Here is a 13,122-nt window from a genome sequence, read left to right as displayed (position 1 = left end):
ACCAGGTGCCGAGTGGCTTTTCCCCTTTGTCGCTGGCCCTGTGAAGCTCACAGGGCTCCAAGTCGGGGTCCCGGGCCCAGCCCGGCTCCGGCCCTGCACTGACCGGCTGAGGCCCTGGGTGGCTCCCGTCTCCCTCCCTCTGGACCTGGGTTCCTCTGCAGGGCCAGCCCATGGGCTCCTCCTAGGACCCCACTGGGGACCAGAGGTGCCTCTGGCATCCTACTTCTGAGGAAGAGTCCCTGGGCCCCCAGCTCCCACAGACCAGAACCGCTCTGCCCCCACACCTGACCCCTGACGCCCATCTCTCACTAGGGAATCGAGTTTGGCCCCGGGCCCCAGTGCAGCAGGGCCTCCTGGGTGTCTGCCCCAAAGGGACGCGAGCCTGGGACCCAAGGACACCAGTCGGCTGGCGGGGTGGGTAACAATGAGGACGAAGGCTTTGGGATCCTTGACTCTTTCTGTACAAAAATCTTCTGAAATGTTTTCTGATGCTCATTAAAGATGCCCAGCCACGGCTGTTTCAGGGTTGGAATGGACTTAGTGACTGTGGCGGCAGGCGGGGGGGCGTGAGGCCGGCTCCCGCTCCGCACAGCCTCCTGGCAGGGGCGGAACCCAGGGCTTGGTCCTCGACTTTGGAGTGGCAACCGCCCCTCCTCTGGTCGTCGGTGCCTGGGTCAGGCCAGTTAGATCCTTTGGGGTCCCCGGAGGAAACCGATGGCCCCTCGAATTCAGCGATAGGAGAAGGTTTAATGAAGGGGGGCTTTCCAGGTGTGGGCAGGCTGATGGGAATTCAGCAAGGGCTTGAGAGGCCCCCAGGGCTGGCGACACAGGGTGTCACCACCTCTCTGCCCCAGGGGCAAGGGAGGGAGCAGATGCAAACCCCAGAGAGAGAGCTGGAGGGGGAGGGCTGCTGGGGAGGGAGGGCCTCTGCTGAAGGAGCCCGGCCACGGCCACCCACCTGCCACTCAGTGGGGGAGAAGTGGGGGACCGGGGACGACCTCCCTCTCTTTCATGGCCACCGTCTCCCACAGGGCCTCTCCTGGCCAAGCCCAGCCAGAAGCAGAGGGAAGACAGGCCATTGACACGGGACAGAGCGGCCAGCCTGAGGGGACAGAGAGCCGGCCGGGAGGGGTGGCCGGGGCAGCAGGCGGCCAGCGGAAGCTCTGAGATGCTCGCGTGAATTCTTGCAGGAACGTCCCTGCGGAAGGCCAAGCCATCCTCTTCCCTGACCGAAGTGTCCCCAAGAGGACCCTCTACAAGGTCGGGGCTCCTGCGGGCTCCCAGAACGGGGACTGGACAGCTTGGGAGGAAGTGCGAGGGCCCCCAAGCTCTCAGGCCCGCAGGGGGAGGCCGCTTCCCCGGCCCAAGGGTGCCTGTCTGCCAGGCGGGGGCACACTATCTCTCCCACGGGCGACGTTGGTGACTGAGACTCCCCTCCAGCTCCGCTGGAATCGGGCAGTCGACACCCCCATGAAAATGTTTGTAATCGAATGGACGGGTCAGTGGCAGTCGCTGTCATCAGTTCCGACCACCTCCTGAGTCGACTGGGCGAGGTCTCCCCGTGGAAAGTGTGCGCGTCCGCAGCAAGGTCTCAAAGCTGCTTCGTTCGACGTTGTTTCATTTCGTTTCTTTCGTTACACTGTTGAGGAGACTCTGGAGCTTAACTCCTGCTTCTATCCCGTCTGCGGTAAAACTGGTTTGTTCTGCGTTTGTTCTATGTCCACTTTGCTTGAAGTCGCGGAACCCATCGACGATGTCACGTGAGGACCTACTGTGTCGCCCTGGAATCCGTCAGGGCCTTGCAGAGGGGGTGGTCACAGCCACAAAGGTGGCAAGGGAAGGCAGCCCACCCCTGCAGGGCCGCGTCATTCATCATCGGTCCCCAGCGCCCAGCACAGAGCCAGGCCCTCGGCCTGCAGCACGCTGCCGTTGACTGTCCTGAGTCCCCAGCAGTGGGCACACGGGGGTCAGCCAGGCACGAAGCTGCTGCGTGAACGGCGGCACGGGCCGGGGCGAGACCTGCCCGGGCGGAGTGGCTCCTGCGTGGGACGAGCGCCCAGGAGCCCAGGCGGCTTCCTCAGCCAGTGGACCGTCCGGGGGTCTTTCAGGGCCCGGGGCTGAGGCGATTTTGGTCACAGTCACACCGAAGAATGTGATTTTTGCTAAAATGGCAAACAGAGCCACGCGTATATCTAGCCTTTCACTTAAATGGAGAGGGGAGCTGAAGGACCCCAAGACCCTCTGGGCGGCGGCGAGAGAGGAGAGTGCCCGGGACCCGTCGGAGGGGGGGGCGGTCCTGGCACTGGACCCCATGTCCAGCAGGCGGCGGGGACCGAGTAGACGCCCTGAACCGAAGCGAGTCTGTGGGTTTGTCGGAGGGGCTGGGCCTGGATGAGGTTTCATTTGGTGGCATCGTGACCTTGGGCCAGGCCCAAGATCTGAGCCCCAGCGTCCTCGTCTGAGCACTGGGGACAGCCACCTGCTCTGACAACTAGATGGCGGCGGGTGCTGGAGAGGCTCCGGGGAGCAGCAAAGGTCCCCCGTCGACACTGGAGGCCACGTGACGAGCCGGCCTCAGGTCCTGCTGCGTTCGGGGCAAACGGAGCTCCGTTCCCATGACTTCATCCGCAAGGTCCTTCCTTCGGAGGAAGGGGGAAGAGCGGGGGACATTCTGGTGGCATCGGGCGCCGGGGAGCCAGGGCCGAGGCCGTGACTGACAGGAAGGCCCAGGAGGGAGGGTGAGGTTTCGGCCAGGCGTGGGGCGCGAGGGTGAGGCCTGAGCCCCTCCTGTGGTATCTCGGTATCTCCACCCTGGGACCCATGGGCCCCCCGCCTCCCCTGTGCCCCCACTGTGAGCCCTGTGGGTTGCGGCCAGGGGAAGGGTGTCCAATGCCATGCCATCCTGTTTCTGGGGGTCCTTGGCCCGTGCGACTCTTCACTAAGCCGCAGTCCTTCTTTGTCGTGTAACATGACCCCAGAAACGCAGGGGGCCCCACCTGAAGCCCCCCCCTGTACCCCCGCCCGGCCAGTCTATGCCATCGCCTCGGGGGGGTGTTGCAGGAGCTGCGCCGGCACCAGAACCGATTCGATCCGGGCCCCCTGCAGGACGTCACTAGGATTGTTGACTGTTTGGGAAAATAACTGTTTCCCATGACAACAGTGCCTGTCCTCAACGCTGGCCTCAAACGGGCTGGGCCCCCCCATGAGGTGGAAATGATGTCACTCGAACATCGTTAGGGTCACGTGTGCCCCAAACTGGGCCTCTCTTTCCCCACACACCCCCAGCACGGGTGGCAGAGGCTGAGCCTGAGCCCCGGGTTCTGGGCTGGCCCCTTGGCAACTGGCCCTGAGCACGGACTCCCTGGAGCGTGGTCCCCAGGCCTCCCGGCCTCCGTCCTGGGGCCGAGTCTCGCCGGCCTCTTTCCTCCTGGCCTTGGCCTTGCCTTTTCACCCCTCACTTACGAGTGGATCCCAGGCAAGGGCTCAGGGCCACCAGCTGTCACCGGCCTCACGCACCAGCACACTGTCTCGGGGGCTGAGTGCCTCCCGCAGAGGGCCACACAAGAACCAGGGGTGCTGAGCAAACCCCTGCTGTCTGTCCTGGGCTCTGACCTCGCCGCCTGGAGCCTCTGTCTTCGCGTGGGCCTGCGGATGCCCTGCTGTGACGCAGTGCCGACAGCCCAGGGACCCACACTGCTCGGCAGCTGGAAGGCGACGGGCCCCGCGTGGCACCCACCATGAGCTCAGCTCACCCTAGGGCAGGCCCCGGGAGTGCCCAGACAGCCACCAAGCCGGCTGTCCCATGGCATTCTCCTCCTCCCCCGGGTGGGGGGAAGCTCTGCGGACAAGCCCCTGGGGTCCCTCTCGGCCAGGCCCCACAGGAAGCCCCATGTGGAGTGCCTGCCTGTCTCAGTGGGGGGGGGGGGGAGGCGGGGCCGTTGTCTTCAGCATCCTTCGCGCTCGGGGCGTCGCTCGTGCCCACACCACCTCGAATAGGAAGGAGCCGAAGGGGCAAAACCAGCAGCTGTGAAGACGTGACTGAGCTTGGGGGCAAGAGGGCCTGGCCGCCACCCAGAGCCCGGCCGTGTGTCCCTGGTCCAGCCGCCCGCCCCTCTGGTCCTGCGAGAAGTGGTGAGGTGCCGGGTGTGGACGCTCACGGAGCAGCCTGTCCTGGGGACACCAGCCCCCCCGTACTAGCCGAGCACGTTTCAGGAAAGGGATCGCCCGACACTTGGCACCTCGGGTCATGGGTCGTCCCCCAAATAAGCAGAAGTGAATATGAATAAAATGCTAATGCCTAACACTGAAGCCTACACCCCAGCTCACGCAAACATGTCCTCACGAAGTCCCAACACCTGCCTTCCCACCGGCCTCTCCTCATGGGCCCAGAAGCGAGAAGCCACCGAGAACCCCTTCATGCTTGGAGGGGCTTTCCGGGACACCCCGCGTGGATTTGGAGCGAATGTCATCATTTGTAACAAGGCTGCAGAATGTTTGCAGACGAAATAAGTTCGTACGCTGTGTAAAGTATAAATTCCGTGAGCCATGTTTCCCAAGTATCTTGGAGATCTGCAATTTCTATAGGAATTTCGATGTTTTCGTTCCACTGATAATTTTTTTTTTAATTGCTGAAAGGATAAAGACAGAACTTTTCCGATCCTAATGTCCTTTGGAAGACATCTTATAAGTAACTCTACGGGACACACTGATTCCTGGGGACATACATTCTCGGGCTGGGCAGGGTAATTTTTTTCTTTAACATTCCCCTGCCACCACCAAAAAAATGAAAAAACAAACAAACGAACAAACAAACAAAAAACAACCCTCCACCAACATCCCCACATGCTACAGGAAAAGAGGCAGAATCACAGAGCATTTCCTGTTCCTCCTTCCGGGGCAGGAAGCCAGCCCTGGACCGGTGGCTGGTGACAGAGACTAGGCGATGCAGCGGCAAGGAGCGGAGGGCCACCCAGGGGCCCTGCTCCGAAACAGGACAGGGCAAGGCGTCCCCTCTCAGAAGAAAGGAAAATCGTCCCTTGGCGTGGGTGGCAGGCCCCTGGAATGGGCGGCAGGCCCTTGGGAGGCGCGTTCCTCAGCAGCGCCTTCCCCAGGCTTGAACAAAATGCACCCCGCACCCACTAGGAGCAGGAATTGGGGGGCACAGGGGTCAGAGAGCCTGGCGTGCTGCGCTCATGCTGTTAACCTTGGGGGAGCCGGTGACAGGCCGTGGGGACTCAACAGGACAAAGAGCCCAGGGGTGGGCCTGGAATTCAGGCCCGCGGCGTCTGGTCCACCTGTCCCAGTGGGCAGCCTGGTGCCCCCACACCGGGCTGAGTCACCAGAGGGCTCGGTCCTGCCCACCCTGGTCTTGTCCAGCCCCATGAGTGCAGGGCCCAGCCTGGGGCTGTGCGTTGGCTGTGGGCCCCACCCTCAGGTCCCTGCAGGGGCCTCAGCCACCGGGAGAGGCAGCCCCGCGAGGCTGCGAGGAAGGGGACCTGCGGGTCCTTCTTCCCTGGTGTGCTCAGCCATGCCAGCGACGTCTGGATCTCCTAGGGTGCTGGCGGGAAGGGTGCCCTGGCTTCCTGGGGGGAAAAGGGAATCTGCAGGGCCTGAGGAAGGGGCGCCCCGGCTGCCCGCGAAAAGACAGCGCAGGACAGCGCACAGAGAGGGACCCCCGGGCCGCAGCTGGGGCTCAGACGGGCCGGACAGGAGGGGGCGCGCCGGCCACCGCGAGGGGGTGCTGCCCGCGCCGCGCGAGGACCCGGGGTCGCCCCGCTGCGCCCCGCCCGGCCCGCGCCCCGATGCAGCGCGCGCCCGGGCCGGGAGGGGGCGCCGGGCGGTGACGCGCGCCGGGCGAGGCGGGGGTTTCAAGCGCTTTATAAGGCGCGGAGTCCGCGAGCGGTTACGAAGCGCCGCGCTCGGAGCCCAGAGGGACCCGCCGCCCGCATGGCCGCTTGCCTGCTTCTCGGCCTCGCGGGGCTGCTGGCCGCCGCCGCCGGCCTCGGGGCCCCGGCGCCCGGGGCGCCCTCGGCGGGCCGCGCGCGCGAGGAGCCGCTGCCGGGCCACGCGCTGCCCGCGGGACCCGGGCCGGGCCGCGCGGCGCAGGCCACCCGCCCGCCGGTAAGGCCGAGACGCGCGACCCGCCCCCTGCGCTCCGTCCCCGCGGCCTCCCCGCCCCCCGGAGCCCGCGCCGCCCCGGGGTCGCGGGCGAACCGAGCACGGAAGGCTCGTCCCGGGCCGCGTAAGCCGACGTCGCGGCCCCGGACCTGGTGACTTTGACGTCCGGCTTTCCAACGAGGGGATAAAAGCGCTGAGCTCGCGAAGCTCCGCGGTGGCCCCGGCGCTGACGCAGAGGCCAGCCTTGCCCTCGGCGCGGGACAGTTTTCTTTGGCATTACAGCAAAATTCCCCTAGGCCAGGGATAAATGCCGTTTGGGGGGCACCGCGGAGCTTAGGAAGTTAAGTGCAAAGTTAATTCTCGTGACATGGAGAAGAGTGTGCTTGTAAAGGTGTGAGCAAAGTACTGACCCCTCCCCCAGTGGATCTGGGGCAATTCCCCGTGAATAACAGAAACCGCCTTGCCGTGGGTGTGGGGGAAGTGTGAGGGGCAGACTCCCCGCCCCACAGACGTGCGACTTCTGGCTGTGAAGAGGTGCTCTTCGGCTCTGCCCTGTTCCTTCGGTCCCAGCTGGCACAGAGGGGGTCAGGTCGGGGACGGAAGGGCGCGAGTGGACCCTTCAGATGGCGAGGTAGTTTGGGTTCCACGCCTGGGCCTTTGCGTCCTCGGCATCACACTGGGAACCACGAAGGCCAAGGACCCCACCCACCGGTGGAGGTGGCCGCCAGCCCTTGGGGATCCCTGGCAGGGGCCCCCCTGAAGTCCTCGCCTCTACCACCCCAGCCACTTGTCATGGATGGAAGGCGAACCCTGCCAGCCAGCCAGCCACACCCAGAGGAGAGGGCCACCCAATGTCTACATAGTCGCCAGGAAGCAGAGGGGGTTCTGGGGTGCTTCCAAGCACGGTTCTGGCCTTGCACCATCTCTGGGGGTCGAGGTGGCACCAGAGGCTCCCAGCTCCTTTCTGAGCCCCCCTTCCAGGCTGGAGAGCTTGGGGAGCCAGGGCGCTGCCCGACACTGGCCCAGGTCCCCACACCAACCTGGCTCCACCTGTTTCTGCTCCCCCAAACCAAACCGGGGTCCGAGTCCGTCCACGGGCCCCTGGCCAGCCGGGAGCCGGGAGGGTCAGCTCGCCACCTGTGTCCGGCGCTCGTGGGGCCCCCGCCCCGTGTTTGTGCTGAGGGCAGTGAGAGGCCGTGAAGGGGGATCCGTCCCTGATGGCAGGACCTGGCCAGCCCTACAGCCCCGTCCTCCCAGCAGCCCCGGGCCGGGCCCCGTGACCTCCTCCACGCCTTCCAGCCGGCGGCCTTGCCCGCTGCCCAGACGATCCAGGGCCCGGTGCCCAAATGGTCAAAGGCTTCTCCCCGGAAGGCACCTTCTGGAACTTTCCTCAGTGTCAGGACTGGTTAGAATGGAGCATGGACAGGGATGGATATTTCTGGAACTGTCACTGTCCCTGGGTCATGTGTCCCGCAAGTCCTGTTAGATGAGCAGCGACCCGCCCCGGGCGCAGGCCTCGAGTCATGACGTCTCAGTGCTGGGCTGCCCGAACCCCCTAACTGCCCTGGACTGCGACAGCCGAGGTGGGGCTTCCTGGGACTTTGGGCCACGGGGCTTAGCTGGGGGGTGGAGGGCGAGGCCTGTTGGCAGCTGGACACCCCAGTAATCACAGTCACCTCTTCCTGGGCACCCGTGGGTGTGGGTGGTCCCATCCTCCCCGGAACTCTCCTGGGAGGTGTGTGCACTGCAGCCGCCAGGGAGGCCGCAGCGTCAGGACTGCCGCCTGCCTCAGAGCTCCGCGCCCCGTCTTCCGCTGCCCACGTCCTGGCTCCTCTGCTCCCCAGGGGTCACCCCCAGGGGCTGTGTTGGCTTTGAGGGCATGACAGTCGACAAGGACAGGATCGAAGTGCTGAAGGCCAGTCCTGCACAGTGACCTTCTGAAGTGTCCCAGCCGGCGCCCACTGTAGGAATTGGGGGGGGTGGGAACTGACCCGATGGCTCCTGCGTCCTAGGGTCCCGGCCCCGAGCGAGCACACAGCATCGACCCCTGGGACACTTGGATGCTCTTCGTCAGGCAGAGTGACAAGGGTGTCAATGGCAAGAGAGGGAGCAGAGGCAAAGCCAAGAAACTGAAGGTGAGCAGGGGAGCCCCACGAATGTGTGCGCATGTGCGAGCCCACGTGAGAAGCCTCCCCCGGCGGGTCCCCGCCCCCACTGCCGCACCCCACACGTTTGACCCAGCAGACCCTCACCCTCAGCCTGGGTCGGAGAACAGAGTGCCAAGCCAGGGGCCCAGGTGACCCCAAGTTTGGGACCTGCTGCAACCGTTTACCCCGCACCCCTGGAATGCCAGGCGGCCTCCTTCTCTTCCCTCCGCATCCTGGTACATGAGGCCTGGGCTGGCCCAGAGGGCAGCTTTCCAAGCCTTGCTCTCCCCCTCTGCCCCCCACGTCCCTGCCTGCTCTGGGGTCTGAGGACCCTGCGACAGGGTTGGGGGTCAAAGTGGGAGCGCCTCTTGCCTGCCTTAGTGGCAAGGGCCCTGGGTTCCCAGCCTGCCCATTCCGATGTCCTCACGGCCAAGATTGCTTTTCAGCTTGGCCTGCCAGGGCCCCCAGGGCCTCCTGGCCCCCAGGGCCCCCCAGGCCCCATCACCCCACCTGAGGCGCTGCTGAAGGAGCTCCGGCTGCTGCTGAAAGGTAAGGGTGCGCACCACGTGGGCACATACCCTGGCGTGAGGGGGGCCAGGGGCAGGTCTCCTCGGCATGTTGGCAGCACCCAAGAAGGCCTCTGAGCCGTGCCAGGCTCCGGGTCCACCCGGCTGGCCTGGGGCGGGCCGAGAGTCAGGGGCCGGGAGCGGGGGAGTGGTGAGGAGGATGCTGGCAGGCGCAGGTGGACCTGACCACCTGCTCGGTCGGTGCTCACGGACTAGCAGCCACGCCCCACCTGGAACTCAGGTGAGCCCAGCGAAGGCCCAGAGACCCGAACCTATACCCCCACAGTGGGGACGGCCAGGGCAGAGTCAGGGCCCTTTAAGCTGTGCAAGGTGCTCCTCTGACCCCACAGGGTCGCCAGAGATCTGAGGTCATCTAGTCAATACAGGGCCTTGACCCAACTGCTTTCCATCGGTCACCTCTGTTCCTCCCTCTGACAGATCTCAGCTGCTGGCACGGAGACTCGTGGGAGGGCACCAGGAGGCTGCCCAAGAAGGGCGGGCAGGACGGTGTCCGGGGGCGGCACAGGGTGGAGCCCAGCCTGGCCTCCGCAGGGCACCGCCAGCCCAGGCGGAGTCGCTGAACTGGAAGGCACAGAGAGGCAGCTGAGCTGGGCTGCCGTGCGGGCTGCAGGGCGTCCCTGGACTGTGGCCGGCTGTGGCCGGCTGTGGTCCGCGGCTCAGGCTCCTTGCTAGGTTCATTTCATCGGAAGCGCTGTGAGGGAGCCTCTTCCGCCATCGCTTCACCGCAGTGTTCATTTAAACACGCCAGCTTCGGGGGCTGAACCTCCATGCTATTTCCAGCGTAGCCGCACTAATTATTTAAACCCAGCTTCCTTCAAAAAATGCCCAGGGCTGGTTGATCTGACTGCATTTGCTAACATGATAAAAATATAAACAAAAAACCAAACAAGCCAGCGAGCAGCACCAAGGGGGAAGGGCGGGTAGCACAGGGAGGTGAGGCAGAGAACAGGGGCCTTGGGCGCAGGGCTGCCCTGAGCTTCCTGGCAGCCAAAGCGTAGAGGGAAACCGGAGCAACCGCAGGATCAGAGCAAAATTCCTGCGGGCCCCGCAGGCAGGCCCGGAGGGGTCTCTTGTGCTGGGTTTTGGGGGATGGGTCCGGGGCTCGGAAGGGAAGGTGAGCGGGCGCGGGGCGCGACGCACGGCCACTGCCTGCTCCGTACCAGGCGCCGTGCAGCCGCGCGAGGAGCCCTGCACGCGAGGCTCCGCCGCGGCCCCGGCCACCACCCCGGACGCCGAGGAGGCGGTGTCGGGGGCCGCAGGCGCGCTGGCGCTGCTGGCCGCGCCCCTGGCTCCGGGCCCCTGGGTGCCGCGCGTCGAGGCCGCCTTCCACTGCCGCCTGCGCCGGGACGCGTCGGTGGAGCGGCGCGCGCTGCACGAGCTCGGCGCCTACTACCTGGTGAGTCCGGGCCGGGCGGCCACGGCGGGGGGTGCGACAGGGCCCCGGGTGACCGTGCGTGCGCTCCGCAGCCCGACGCCGAGGGCGCCTTCCGCCGCGGCCCGGGCCTGAACCTGACCAGCGGCCAGTACACGGCACCCGTCGCCGGCTTCTACGCCCTCGCCGCCACGCTGCACGTGGGTGAGGCCCGGCTCGGGGGCGCGGCGTGGGAGGGGCCGCCTCGGCCCCGCCCACCACCGACTGTGACCACCCCGCCCCTCCCCCACCCCCTCCCGCAGCGCTGGCGGAGCAGCCGAGGCGAGCACCGCCGCGACCCCGCGACCGCCTGCGCCTGCTCATCTGCATCCAGTCCCGGTGCCAGCGCAACGCGTGAGTGCGCGCGGGGGGCGCGAGCAGCGTGAGTGCGCCCCCCCTCCCGGCCCGGCAGCCCCAGTCGCACTGTGGCCTGGGGGACCTGACGCCTCCTTCCTGCTCTCAGGCCTCCCCTCCCCTGTGAACTTGATCGTGACCCACACGACCATGTCCCGTCTTCCCGGAGCACCAGCCCGTGGAGGGCCGGGCTGACCCCTGCCCGCCGCCCTCTGGTGTCTCCAGCACCACAGCAGACCCTGGCGCTGGCAGGTGCTGCAGTGGAAGCTGAAGGAATGTTCGAGACCTCCAGTTTTGCAAGCCCCCCAAGGACTGGCCTGAGCCAGCTCTTCAGCGACACTGCAGCCACCCCCACCTCCGGCTGCACCCGCCAGTGCTGTTTTCCAGAACTGCCCCTGGCCTGGGCCTGTTCGCCTTTCTGGCACCCGCAGCACACCTTTCGCCCTGGGGGGCTGTCCTCACTCCTCCTGGTGACCCAGTTCAGATACCACCCCCGCCAGACCAAGGCAGCTGTCCCCACGGCACATTGCCGGGCCCTGTGTCGGTTGTGAGCACATTGTGAAGTTGGTGGGGTCGGGAGGCACTGGCTGACCCTTTTCTGCATTGGCCACAGCTCCCTGGAGGCTGTCACGGGCCTAGAGAGCAGCAGCGAGCTCTTCACCATCTCCGTGAATGGCGTCCTGTACCTGCAGGTGTGGGGCAGGGGGTGCTGGCGGGTGGTTAGGAGCTCCAGGGGGCCACACCCTGACTCCAGGCCTGGAGGAGATTCAGGGCAGCACCACGGCACTGACTAGTCCAGGCCCCCTTCCCCCCCAGACTGGCTGTAGGGCCGCTGGCCCCGCCCCCAGTGGGCCCTCCACAGGGACCTGGTGGTGTGAGGGAACAAGTCAGCTCCACAGCCCAGGCTGAGCTCACAACACCCCGGGCCACAGCCATTGCGGGAAGCAGGATGTGTAATTTCCTGCACAAAACCCTAAGTGACCATCTCTCTCACACTGGGGATCTGGGCAGGCAGCTGAGGAATCGATGTAGAGGTGGGGGTCACTGGGAAACCAAAAATGCAAGTGCAGATGTGCAGACAGCGGTTCGGGCTTAAACAGCGCCACGCTGGGCCCTGCTCTGCGCTGCTCCCTCAATCCTCGGTGCGGGGCGCCGAACACTACTGTTACTCCCGTTGATAAACGGGGTGGGGGGGGGCCCGGCGAAGGCACACAAAGGTTAAGTAACTCGCCCACCCTCACACAGTGGTCAGGACTGCAGGCCCAGCTGGCTCATCCGCTGTGGTTGCCGACGGCATTCAGAGAGCTCCCGGGCACCACAGAGCCTGCTGGGAGAAGTCGAAGGGCACATGATGCCCCGGGGGTTCCGAAATGAAGGTCAGGTGCGTCCCCAGAGGCTGCGGCTCTGGGAGTCCCCAGGGGATGGGCCACATCTGGGGCAGCCAGGCCAGACGGCTGGTCCCAGGATGGCCCTGTCAGACGGGTCAGGGGCCAGGCCTGGGGTTCGGAGCCACCGTCAGAGCCCAGTCGAGGACCCTGCAGGTTCCTCGTGCAGCTGGAACCCATGGAAGCCTTGACCCCTTGCTGGCCAGGCAGAGCCTCGCTCCGCACGTGGGAACTGCAGGAGCCGGGAAGAAAAGCACTAGACTAGGGGTCGGAGGCCTGGGTTTGAGGGCGAGGCCCGTCCTCGCCCCGCGCCCTCAGCGGCCAGGCGGGCGTGGGGGTGCAGTGGGCAGCGTCGGGCTGACTCTGCCCTCCCCCGCAGACGGGGCAGCACACGTCCGTCTTCCTGGACAACGCCAGCGGCTCCCCGCTCACTGTGCGCAGCGGCTCCCACTTCAGCGCTGTCCTCCTGGGCGTGTGAGGCCCACCCCAGCTAGCCGGGCTGGGGTCCTTAGGATCTCTGGACGGGGCCGAGTGCCAGAGGCCGCCTGCAGGAGCAAGCCAACTGGAACCGCCCACACTGGCCGGCACAGTTCAGCCCAGAGATGGCCACTATGGCAGCCTGGGGAGGGGACATGCGAGCCTGCAGTCCTAGAACCAGGACGGACTTCAAGGCCCATCTTTTGTGGGGGAAGGGCCCTGGTGGGCTGCGACCCTGGGAACGACACCAGCTGGGGTCAGCGCACCCAGGAGCACTTGCTTCTTCCCTGGCTGTGGACCTGGGCCCCTCCTGGGCTCCGGCCGCTTGCCCGCAGCCTCAGCTGCTCCGCCATGGCCAGCCCCACCGCTCCCATCTGTGTTCTCGTGCGCTGCCAGGCGGGCCGGCGGAGGGACAGGCAGGCCTGCCTGCCGGCTGCTGGCGCAGAGGGACGGCCAGCACAGGGCCGAGGAGCCGGGGGGGGGGGCGGCGAGCAGCGGGAGCAGCACGGCCAGGCTGGGCAGCAGCGGCCTGCCCACTGCTCCGTCTCCAGCTGGGGCTCCTTGGCCCCTGCCTGCCGCCCCCAACCATGCCTTTGTGGCTCCTAGGCACAGCAGCCTTGGACACCAGACGGGGCTCGCGGGGT

The 13,122-nt window shown here is 66.1% G+C and overlaps 1 protein-coding gene across 1 annotated transcript; it reads left to right on the top strand.

Annotated features, from left to right (window-relative positions):
• Nucleotides 1-4,332: 4,332 nt before the first annotated feature.
• ERFE (erythroferrone) lies at nt 4,333-12,954 on the top strand. Its single transcript, XM_036237450.1, has 9 exons — nt 4,333-4,447; nt 5,930-6,120; nt 8,130-8,252; nt 8,711-8,813; nt 10,015-10,247; nt 10,319-10,427; nt 10,526-10,616; nt 11,230-11,308; nt 12,381-12,954. The coding sequence occupies exons 1-9, from the start codon at nt 4,333-4,335 to the stop codon at nt 12,477-12,479; spliced, it is 1,143 nt and encodes a 380-aa protein (XP_036093343.1). The 3' UTR covers nt 12,480-12,954.
• The last annotated feature ends 168 nt before the right edge of the window (nt 12,955-13,122 follow it).

The sequence above is a fragment of the Rousettus aegyptiacus genome, unplaced genomic scaffold, assembly GCF_014176215.1.
Source record: "Rousettus aegyptiacus isolate mRouAeg1 unplaced genomic scaffold, mRouAeg1.p scaffold_m13_p_2, whole genome shotgun sequence".
In the NCBI taxonomy this organism is placed as follows: domain Eukaryota; kingdom Metazoa; phylum Chordata; class Mammalia; order Chiroptera; family Pteropodidae; genus Rousettus; species Rousettus aegyptiacus.
This window is presented reverse-complemented; position numbering and strand designations above follow the sequence as displayed.